The 12,093-nt window shown below is 42.6% G+C and overlaps 1 protein-coding gene across 6 annotated transcripts in view; it reads left to right on the top strand.

Annotated features, from left to right (window-relative positions):
- The first annotated feature begins 646 nt into the window (after nucleotides 1–646).
- tmem161b (transmembrane protein 161B) overlaps nucleotides 647–12,093 on the top strand; it is a 77,150-nt gene continuing 65,703 nt past the window's right edge. The window contains exons 1-2 of one of the 6 annotated variants that reach the window (XM_072516232.1): nucleotides 656–827; nucleotides 5,804–5,907. In XM_072516232.1, coding sequence (XP_072372333.1) covers nucleotides 825–827; nucleotides 5,804–5,907 — 107 coding nt within the window. In that variant the 5' untranslated portion in view covers nucleotides 656–824. Of the gene's footprint in view, nucleotides 828–5,803; nucleotides 5,908–12,093 lie in introns of those variants that run through there. The other 5 variants (XM_072516229.1, XM_072516233.1, XM_072516230.1 and 2 more) reach the window with 5 other exon arrangements.

Raw genomic sequence — 12,093 nt, 5'->3', positions numbered from 1 at the left:
GGGCACACTCGTGACCTTCCGTGCTCGGTGGGCACCGCAGTGGTTGGATTGTCTTATTGACCCCGATTTTCACACTTTAATTTGACGGGTATTTGATAAGTTTTTGTTCCTTTTCTCGTTCTTTTTGAGCTGTGCTTCACCCGCTGTTTTGGGGCACTCCCCACATTTGCGTTATCCATCAGTTACTTTTTGTTCTTTTTGCTTGGTTGTTATTTCACACCCAGCATCACGCCAATATCAGTGGCGGATGCTGGCCCAATCCTGCACGCGTAAATAAGCGTGCAGGTCATAAAATCCAAAAAAAAAGTAACATCAAAGAGCAGTGGTGCGACCTTATAAAAGGACAAGCAACCCCTTTACCAAGATGGCGGCGGATAGGCGCTCGTGGGGTCCTTTCTCACATCTAGGCGCCAGCGGAAAAGGAGACTAGTCATATCCCTGATAAGCCACGTCGGCACTTTGTACCCATCAATTAAATTTCGCGGAACACAGCTCTTTGGGGCCCTGCGAGCGCTAACGTTACTGATACGCACTTAAAAAAATATCGTCCAGTCGGTGCGAGTAGTTTAGCGGTTTTTGTTTCCGCGCGAAGATAAATTATTTTTATTTTTGTCAGGCGGCAGGAGGAGGGGGAGGACATGTGTAGCCCAGGTCCTTCATGACCTCTGCTGGGATTGGAGGTTGAGCCATGGCGGCGGTCGGTTACTTCAAACCGGTTTAGATTGTGGGACGGCGCTTACATACATATATATGAACGCAGCGTGGGCAAGGCGCGTCCCGGCGGTCTGTTCATTGGCCTTTCTGCAGCCGAGGTGTCCGGTAACATGGTGAGTGCGATCGTGGCTGCGGCCAGGCCCTTCATGCCTCACTCAGACGAAGCTGCTCATCAACCTGTCTCAGGCTGGGATACACCAAAGGGCGACTCACATTTTAACCCCAGGAGGGTGCCAGGACGGATCCTACTTTGCCCCCCGGGATCGGTTAATTCACGTCTGTGGAAAGAATGTTCTGTTTTTCAACTGCGTCCTGTCACTCCTGTCATCCTATTGGAGACCTGTTGACAAGTGAATTGCCTGGATCTGCTGGGCGCTGCGGCTGACAGTAGACCAGAATGAAATAGTAAAGATGTTTTAAAAAAGGACAAGCCATTCACAATGCTTTGCTTGTTTACTTTTATGGATCGGTGTTTTATTGTTGCAAAACTTTCCATCAGGAAACAAGTAGGTGGGGTAGAGTCCACGTTAAAGTGAATTGTTGATGGGGTTCACTGAGTGTCATTCGGGTGCATTGATGCTACTGCTGTACTGTTGTGTTAGATAAAAATTAGAAGCAGGTGGAGGCCGTTCGGCCCTTCAAGCCTGCTCTGCCATTCATTATGATCATGACTGATCATCGAGTTCAATACCCTGATCTCTCCTTTTCGCCATATCCCTTGATCCTTCCCGAACAGGTGCCGGAATGTGGCGACTAGGGGCTTTTCACAGTAACTTCACTTGAAGCCTACTTGTGACAATAAGCAATTTTCATTTTTTCATTTCATTTTAGCCCCAAGAGCTGTATCTAATTCCTTCTTGAAATTACACAGCGTTTTGGCATCAGCTACTTTCTGTGGTAGCGAATTGCACAGATTCCCCACACTCTGGGTGCAGCAATTTCTCATCACCTCAGTCCTAAAAAGTTTACCCCTTATCCTTAAACTATGACCCCTAGTTCTGGACTCCCCTCTCCATTGGGAACATTATTTCTGAATCTACCCTGTCTCATCCTGTTAGTCTTTTGTAAGTTTCTATGAGATCCCTCCCACTCTTCTAAACTCCAATGAATATAATCCTAACCGATTTAGTCTCTCCTCATATGACAGTTCCACCATATCACCCAAATGATTGGGGTGTGTTGATCAATGATTTCACTTTGCTGAGAAGGTCTAGTACAAATTTAAAGCTTGGTTCCAATTTGAAATTGAGTGAAGCCTGATTTCCTGCCCTTGTCCATCGAATACAAAATTGCTTCTTAAAATAATTTCCACACATAGAATGTCTTTCACCACCTCAGATACCCCAAAACATTTTATAGCCAAATAACTGCTTTTGAGGCAACACTGAAAATGCTGGAAATACTTAATTGTTCAAGATTCTCTTAAGGTTAACGTGCAGGCTTAGTCAGCAGTTAGGAAGGCAAATACAATGTGAGCATTCATGTTGAGAGGACTAGAATACATGAGCAGGAATGTACTTCTGAGGCTGTATAAGGCTCTGATCAGACCCATGTGGAATATTGCGAGCAGTTTTGGGCCCCTTATCTAAGGAAGGATGTGCTGGCCTTGAAAAGAGTCCAGAGGAGGTTTACAAGAATGATCCATGGAATTAAGAACTTGTCATATGAGGAGTGGTTGAGGACTTGGGCCCTGTACTCGTAGTTTGAAGAATAAGGAGGGATCTCATTGAAACTTACAAGTTACTGAGGCCTGGATAGAGTGGACGTGGAGAGGGTGTTTCTGCTAGTAGGAAAAACTAGAACCAGAGGGCACAGTCTCAGACTGAAGGGACGGTCCTTTAAAACAGAGATAAGGAGGAATTTCTTCAGCCAGAGGGTGGTGAATCTGTAGAACTCCTTGCCGCAGAATGCAGTGGAGGCCAAATCACTGAGTGTCTTTAAGACAGAGATAGATAGGTTCTTGATTAATCAGGGAATCGGGAGTTATGGGGAGAAGGCAGAGAGTGGGGATGAGAAAAATATCAGCCATAATTGCATGGTGGAGCAGACTCTATGGGCCGAGTGGCCGAGTTCTGCTCCGATGTCTTATGGTCTTGTGGTCTAAGGTCAGTTGACAAGGTCAATGACCTTTCATCAAAATGTTAAGAGCTCGAGTAATTTTAAGGAAATACATTGGTGTGGGATGGGGGAGGAAAGAACAAAAAATTAGGCCTGTGGAAGACAGGAGTGATTAAACGGCAAAGAAATGGTCCATGAGGCAAAAAGAGGTCGGAAAAAAACAAGAGATGGATCTGGCTGTGAATGACCATAGCAGAATCATATTCAGTGTCCTCTGAACAGTAAAACAATAGGGAGCAGTTGTGATGTTTTTATGTTCTTGAACCAAATATTGAGTCCAAGAGACCATGAAGTGGCTAATTGAAAGATGACGCTTTATTCCTCGAGATTCTGAGCTTCAGTGGAACCATGTAAACGGCAGAGGTTAGAGTGGATGTGGGGGAAAAAATAAAATTGCCAAGTGACTGTAAACTTAGGGTTGGCCTTGTGGATTAAACTGTGGCCATGCAAAGCAATCATCCAGTCTACATTTAGGCTTCCCAATGTATAGATGACCACAGTGTAACAGTGAATGCAGTGTGCTAAATTGAAAGAAGTACAAGTAATATTCTGTTTTAACTAGAAGGAGTGTTGGAGCCTGGGGTTTAGGAAGGAAGGAGGTGAAGGGGCATGTGTTGTATCTCCTATGCTTGCATGTGGGAAAGAGTGGCGGGAGGGTGGTCATTGACAATCGTAAAGTAGGTCCTTTTGGCATGTGGGAAAGAGCGGGGGGGGGGGGGGGGGGGGTAATTAGTCATCATAAAGTAGGTCCATTTGAAATGCTGAAAGGAAGGGGGAGGATCTTTGGTGGAATCATGCCGGAGGTGACGGAAATGGCTGAGGTGACGGAAATGGCTGAGGATGCTCTATTGAATGCGGATGATGTTGGACTGGAGGTTGATAGAAAGGGGAATGCTATTGTACATCTGGAATGTAAGAAGCATGAGAAATTTGATGAACATGGTCAAGGGCACAGTCGCCTACAGTGGAATGGAACCCTTGGTTGAGGAAAAAGGAATACATTTTGGAAGCCCTGGTATGGAAGGTGACATCATCAGGGCAAAGATAGCTCCTGGGAACAGGTAGTGAGAAGAGTGGGCTATGGCTGGGATAAAGTATAGTTTCCAACTAAGAAATCACAGACTGGGAAGAAGTTAATTTTACAATATTTTCAAGAGTATGGAGGAATTTGACCCTGGCTGCAAGGAGAATAAAAGTAGAAGTATGTTGCCAGATATATGGCTTGCAATCCTGAAATTCATCCTTCTGTCAACCAAAAAGTCTGTCATACAAGGTAATTATAAAATTACATTTAACTATCATTTATATCAGAAGGCTGAAACAGCCCCCCCCACCCCCCCCCCCAGAAGCTGCCAATTTAAGAGTGATCTGATTACAAGTCTACAACATGTGAAAAGTAGATATATGTAACATCCTTCATTTGTATTTGAGGGAAAAAGGAGGTGCAACACAAAAACAAGTCATGCCGACCAGGTTTGAGTCAGTATTTACTTTTCACATCAGTAAATGGTTCTCATCTTTTTTCCTTCGTTTACTATGCAATCTAATCCTGAATATTGGTATTGTTTCTGCCTTAACCACTAACATTGGAAGTGAAAGCCAAAACCTCTCGGTTTTGTGTTTGAAGAACTTTATTCTGCTCAAAATATCTTGTGTTCAATCTTGCATCTCTGAGTCTTTGTTCCTCAACTAATGGAAATAGTCTGTTTGTATGCAACTTGACTCATCCTTTCATAATTTTAAATACTTTTGTCAGATAATATAGTAATCTGTGTTCTTATGAAGAATAATCCAATTTCTAATTTTTTTTAGTTTACACATTCACAGGATATGGGCGTTGCTGAATGGTAAAGGCAAAATTGTCACCCAAATTTAAGAATTATCATTCACATAATTGTTTGGTGGTGCAGAACTTAAGCATTGCTGGAAAAAAAGGTCCATTTTGTTTTTGTCAAAGCTTTTCTTGCACTCATCAGGACATTTCGCAAGAATACAAATTCAAGGGAGACAACAAGTTTATGTATGAGAAGAGAGTGCTGATTTGTTGGCAAGTAGACACTAATTGGTAGAGGCTTTTCCATGGAGAATGCACCAGTTGGTCGTGTCTGACAGTTAACTGCCAAGCATTGTTTGAAATTTAAACCAGGCAGCTGAACTCTGATTGGTCAAGGCATTGTCCTGAGGACTGAACCAGCGAATGGCTATCACTTACTGTGTTTAGCTGAAACAGGTGTGTACATGTTCTTTCTGCCTGTAAAGAACAGGGCACTGTATATTAACAAGTGTAGCTTCCAATACATGTAAATGCACCACGCTGACTATCTTAAATTGGCTGTCAGCGTTATTCTTATCACACAGGATTATTTAGCAAATGTCCAATTGCAGAATCACGTCTAATGTGGGACACTGTTTCGATGGGCTGGTTGGGTACACATTGTACCTTGCCCATTGTGAACAGCGGCTGGGGCATGCTGTTTGATAACGATCTGTCAGTCTTTTGAATATATGGCCTACATACCTAGCATCACACTGGTATGGAAATTCATATACCAAATTACTCATTTGCGTGATAGGCAGAATGTCTTTTTGGCTGTTAGTGGCAAATACCACTTATGTTGCTACTGCATAGTAGCGGCGTTAAACAACTAGCTTTGCCTGTTGCTCACAGTTTTGAGATACCTTGCCCTTCCAGGGTAATCTGAGGTAGATTGTGCACTTTTCAGGATCATGGGTGCATCCCATGAGTTTGGGTGATATACAGCACAAAATGATCTGATTAGGGTAGCCATTATCCTGCAGGAAACAAGTAATTTAATTTTAAGGTGATTAGCTGTTTGATATTATGTGCTTACTTATTACATGAATACACCTGAAACCCTTTGGTTGCTGAAATACAATTAATTTAAGAAATATTATCTGAGCAATTTAAAAACTTTGACATATAGTTCATGCTGATTTCTTTCCCTTCCAGGGTGTTATAGGTGTGCAATTGGTGGTTACTATGGTAATGGCCAGTATCATACAGAAGATCACACCTCACTACTCATTTGCTCGCTGGTTGCTTTGTAATGGAAGGTATGGGCATTATTTTCTATTGGGGCATGATGGGACAACTGTTTTTCTATTTGTAGCTCATATTTGTGTATCTGATTTTGAGACGATGATCTTTTTGTCAGACTATTTACATCATGCAAGAGGAAATTTGCTCAAGCGTTATTTAGTCAGTGTTTTTCTCTTTTTCCCCAATTAAATTGCTGTGTACCATTTCCTAATATCGGAAACAATGCTCTTTTTTTTAAGGTTGCTTTTGGATTGACCTGAAAAGAGGTCTTGAGAACAAAAAGTTAAATATTGCAGATGTTTGTAATCTAAAACGGAGCTTTTGCAGCATTCAGCAGGTTAGGAAATAGATGTCAAGACCACAAGTTGACATTTCGCATGTTGAACATTTTCTCCAAACTGGAAGGTAATACAGAAAAATCATAACATTTAAAAGGGGAAAGAAGTTTAGTGGGGGGTGGCAGGAAACGCTTATGACCGGACATGGTGAAATAAATAGGTGGAGAATGGAGATTGTTAATGTTGGTCGGGTGGTCTGTTGCCTTGGTGGTGGTGTTTAGTACTTGATCCTGCTCTCCTTTGACCCTCTTTAGCTATTCACACACTCTCCATATCTGTTGTATGCCTTTGCATATTCTTCTGTTCTCTGCAGAAGCATTTTATGGGTTATTCTATTCCCCCCACCCTTTGTTCCATGATCCTTAAGTTCATTTTCAGTTGTCCACTTCCCACAACACCTTTTTCTGCTTTCTCATATTTGGGTCATTTTTAAATCCGATCCATCTTTAATTTTTTAACAGGTTTTGCTTGACCTGAATGTTTCCAGTGTTCATTTGGGGTTTTGTGAGTTTGTTTCTATCAGCCACCTTGCCTCAGTTGTTTGCTGGAGAAATATCAAGGGTTTATCGTCAAAGAATCTCTCCTATGCATTTATATTCATCTTTTCATGTGGTAAATTTAATTTTCTTGTACAGATGATCTCATTGGGGGTGGCATGATTGCACAGTGGTTAGCACTGTTGCTTCACAGCTTCAGGCTCCCAGGTTCGATTCCCGGCTTGGGTCACTGTCTACGTGGAGCCTGCACGTTCTCCCCGTGTCTTCGTGGGTTTCCTCCGGGTTCTCCGGTTTCTTCCCACAATCCAAAAATGTGCAGATTAGGTGGATTGGCCATGCTAAATTGTCCTTTGTGTCCAAAAAAAGGTTAGGTGGGGTTATTGGTTAAGGATGGAGGTGTGGGCTTAAGTAGGGTGCTCTTTCCAAGGGATGGTGCAGACGTGATGGGCTGAATGGCCTCCTGCTCTGAAAATTCTATGATTCTATCAAATAATTCTCTTGATCTTCACTGTTTGTGAGGATGTAGTTTTTGGATTTAATATTTCCTTTTCCTCCCTCCCCATAGACTGATGGCATTTTCATGTGAGATATGCCAAGTCAAACTGGAGGAGCAGTGGCTTTTGTGACTGCACATGAGTACATATATACATGTATGTGACTTGGTGAGCAGATCTGGACACTTGTCTATTTTCTTTAACTTTGGTTGCTTTGTTCAGTGCCTTGGATTATTGTTTAGCCACAGTGAGCATCTGCCCTAAATACTAAAGTTTCTGGATTTTGTTCTTAGTCAAGGTGGTATTGGTGATGTTGCAGTTGTCCTTTGCTTTTCCATGCTAAGGATGAGGGAAGCACATAGAATTTGGTGTTCCTGATCAATAACCAGTGTGCTTGTGTGGATTGCATATGTATCTGGCAGGACAATAAAAGGCTTCATAGTGAATACCTGCTGTTAGTCACTGTCCTGATTCAAGCAGAATAAATGCATTGAGCAGGTTACTTGCAGATTGATTTTCATGGGACTCTTGGTTATTACCACTGCAAGAGACTCAAAGGAACAAAATTCCAAGAGAGAAGGAAGGCCCAAAATAATTATCTTGGAAGGCACACTTGGTGGTAGTGGGGAGGGGGGTGAAACAGAGGGGGATCAATGCCACTCTTATTTGTCAGCACCAAGACAGGATGTATTGTTTTGAGCTTCTTGAGTTGAGCATTCTACATTCAAATGTGTATTTTTACGTGTATTTTTACGTTTAATCCTATGTTAAACTTACCCTGGCACTGTTGGACACTTTCCTTACTTGTCTTTGTTTCAAAATTCACCCTTTGTTTAGCATTCCTGAGTATTTTGGTTTCTGACAATTTTTGACCTCGGCTTCTATTACATATGTACTGTAGTGTGCTGGTACGGGAATGAGTAATGAGTTATCTTGTGTTGGTTCTCATAGGAATTGTAACTGAATCAAATGCTCTTTTGTATAGGATCTTTTTTAAACTAATGTTCGTGGTTATCGCCTTGCTTGCCCTTGGAGTACTATGTTTGTTACAAATTTGGATTAGTTAATGTTTGTCACCTGATTTCTTATCATTCTTTTTCAAGAGATAAATCAAATGCAAATTATTAGCTATCCAAACATATAGCATTCTTATGGATAACAAGGTGATAATTATTACCATTCGTTTGAAAACTTTTATTGATGCCAAGATCAAGAAAGAAACCTAACCTGGAACAATCAATATGCAATTCAGACAATTATCTTGTTGCTTGAGGCCAATGTTTGATTTGCAGTGTATCCTGCACGTAGAAGGTCAATGAGGTTGCATCCCTGTTTTAAAAAGTGCTTTAAGTGTGGTTGATCTGTATTCTTGTTTACAATTGTTTGCTTGTAGTTTGTCTAAATCCTGGTCTCTGTGATGCTAGTTTATTGCCCACTCCTGATGTGTAAGAATCTATCTCCTTTGTTTCCCTTTTCCAGAATCGGGTAGTGACGTATGTTTACAACACAACTACTTCATGCAATCAATGTCTGAATGTTTAGTGGTATTGTGAAGGTCTGACTTTACTTTATTTCTTACACCAAATGGCATATAGTTGGGACCAAGAGCTTGTTGATAAACTCCATAGCTCTTTGAAGATATGATTAACCCTTATATCGCATACAGTAGAGGATGATGCGAGCACAGTCCAGGAAACTTCTTGTCCATATATCAAGCTGTTATAAATGAAATGGCTTGTCATTGTGAAGTCATGGCAACATCAGATCTCTAAGTCTTGCTTTTGACTACTTTTGTCAATCCAAACACCTAAGATAATTTGAAAGCAAACTTTAGTTACCATTGTAGATCCAACTGCAAGTAGGCCCCAGGCAGTCAACAGTTTGTCCGGCAATCTCTAGATTCAGGCTTCTTCACAAATCTGCATTAGTAGCATTTCTCCACCCTGAACAAGTGTGTGAGTTGTGTAAATAGTCTGTGTTCTCTGCAGAAGCAGATTGATTAATTTTGCACAGAACCAATTATAACTGCTATAAGGTGTGTGAATGCTTTTAATTATAATGCTAGTCACAAACTAGAGATAGAAGCAGTTTTTGTTACTGGCAATGAGCGTACTCTTGAGCTAGTCATTTCCTTGGTGTGTTGTATAGTGTGGCTGGGTAATTATCTTGACAATGGGGCCCAAGTCATAGTGGAATCCTCTGACCATTTGGCCTTTTAATATTTTTTTGATAGTTTACTAAAAGCATTTAAAATACATTTTTAATAGATGATGGGAATTAATCCAGAGTTGGAGAAATGCATAGGTCTTAGAACAGAGTTGTCCAGCCTCCTTAAACAAGGTTCTTTGATGCAGCCCGTTTTTGGAGTCGGCCGTTGAAGACTTCATGAACATAATTTTGAAAAATGCTGCGAGCTTGATCATCCAATGGCAGGCTGGCTTCTCCATGCATTTGGCTGTTGTTTGGCTGCTAATAGCTCACCAGAGAGCTTCTGCAAGAAGGAACAAGCCTGCGATTGGACAAACCAAACAGTTTGCAGCGTCTGACAGCACTCGGGCCCAACATCCAGGACGAAACAGCCCACTTGATTGCACCCCTTCCACAAACATTCGCTCCCTCCACCACCGGCGCACTGTAGCAGCAGTGTGTAGTATGTACAAGATGCATTGCGTGAACTCAGCAATGTTCCTTCAGCAGCACCTTCCAAACCCATGACCATTACCATCTGGAAGGACAGAGTAGCAGATGCATGGGAACACCACAACCTGGAAGATCGCCCTTCAAATCATTCACCTCCCTGACTTAGAACTATATCACCATTACTTCACTTGCTGTTTCAAAATCTGAAACTCCCTCTCTTACAGCACTGTGGTGTACATACACCACATGGACTGCAACAGTTCAACAAGACATCTCACCACCATCTTCTCGAGGGAAGTTAGGGATGGGCTATAATTGCTGGCTTAGCTAGTAATCCCTACGTCCCGTAAATTAGTAAAATAAAATGTCCTTGGACTGAGATGATTGACTTCCAACAGCCACAACCATCTTGTTTTGTGCAGGTATGACTGCGACTATTGGAGAGGTTTCCTCTTGATTCCTATTGACTACAGATTCGCTATAGCTCCTTGATGCTACGCTCAGTCAAATGCTGCTGGCAAGGGCAGTCACCTCACCACTTAAGTTCAGCTCTTTTGTCCATGTTTGGACCAAGGCTATAATGAGGTCTGGAGCTGAGTGGCCCTGATGGAATGCAAGCTCAACATCAGTGAGCAGATTATTGCTGAGTAAGTGCTGTTTGATAGCACTGTTCACAACGCTTCCATCATTTTCCTGATGGCTGACAGTAGTCTGATGGGGCTTTGGCTAGGTTGGATGTTGATTTATGCTGCTTTTTGTGGATAGGACATATGTGGGCAGTTTTCCACATTACCCAGTAGATATCAGTGCTGTAGCAGTACTGGAAAATCTTGGCCAGGGACATGGCTAGTTCTGGAGTGCATTTCTTCAGTACTGTTGTTGGAATGTTGTCAGGGTCCATAGCATTTGGAGTTTCCAGTTCAGTCATCAGGTTCTTGATATCATTTGGAGTGAGTCGAATTGGCTGAAGACTGACATCTGTAATGGTGGAGACCGCAGGAGGAGGCCGAGTTGGATCACCCACTCAGCACTTCTTGCTGAAGATTGTTGCCTTGTCTTTAGCACTGATGTACTCGGATACCAAATTATTAATGATGGGGATATTTGTGGAGCTGCCTCCTGCTGTTTAGTTATTTAATAGTTCCACCACCATTCATGACTGGATATAGCAGGATTGCAGAGCTTGGATCTGATCTGTTGGTTGTGGGATCGTTTGGGTCTTTCTATTACTTCGGTGTTTGAATGCAAGTAATCTTCACCAGGTTGACACCTCATTTTTCTGTGTGCCTGATGCTGCTTCTGCATTTCACTCCTGCACTTTTTATTGAACCAGGGTTAATCCTCGGCTTGATGGTAATAGCAGAGTTGGGGGATATGCCATGAGGTTGCAGATTGTGGTTGAATATAATCTGATGCTGTGGGCCATTAGCAGCAGCTCGTGGATGCCCAATTTTTTGATCTGTTGAATCTGCTTGAAATCTATCCCATTCAGCACAGAGTTGGGCCACACAACATGAAGGAGGAATGCTCAATACGCAGCTGGGACTCAGTCTCCACAAGGACTGTTTGACCGTCACCCCTCCAAGTACTGTCATGGGTACATAACATCTGTGGCAGGGATCCTAGCCTCCCCAATCTACAAGACGGTTTTCCCCTTCTTTGTTTGCTCACTACCTGTCGCGGAGCCAATCTAGCAGCTATGCCTTTAGGGCTCGGCCAGTAGTGGTGCTTGAGCCATCTTGGTGATGGACATTGATGTCTCTCACACACAGTACATTCTGTGCCCTGCCACCCTCAGTGCTTCCTCCAATTGGTAGTCAACATTGAGGAGTACTGATTTATCAGCTGTGGGGGGGACAGTACGTGGTAGCAAGCAGAAGGTTTCCTTGCCCATATGTTATATGTTGACCTAATGCCATGAGACCTCATGTGGAATCAATGTTGATGACTCCGAGCAACTCCCTCCTGACTGTATAGTCAGCACCTCTGATGGATATGTCCTGCCCCACAGCCCAGGCATTGTGATGGTGGTGCCTGGGGCATTAGCTGTGAAGTATGGTTCGATGAGTTTGACTATGTCAGGCTGTTGCTTGACTAGTCCGTGGGACAGTTCTCCCAATTTTGGCATAAGCCCCAGATGTTCCTAAGGGTAACCTGCAGGGTTAACAGGGCTGGATTTGGCTTTGTTGTTTCTATTTCCTAGGTTTCATTCCTTTTAGACTTTATCACTG

This window comes from Scyliorhinus torazame, chromosome 9, assembly GCF_047496885.1.
Source record: "Scyliorhinus torazame isolate Kashiwa2021f chromosome 9, sScyTor2.1, whole genome shotgun sequence".
NCBI lineage: Eukaryota > Metazoa > Chordata > Chondrichthyes > Carcharhiniformes > Scyliorhinidae > Scyliorhinus > Scyliorhinus torazame.
The sequence above is the reverse complement of the archived record's forward strand: the minus strand, read 5'-3'. Positions and strand labels throughout refer to the sequence as shown.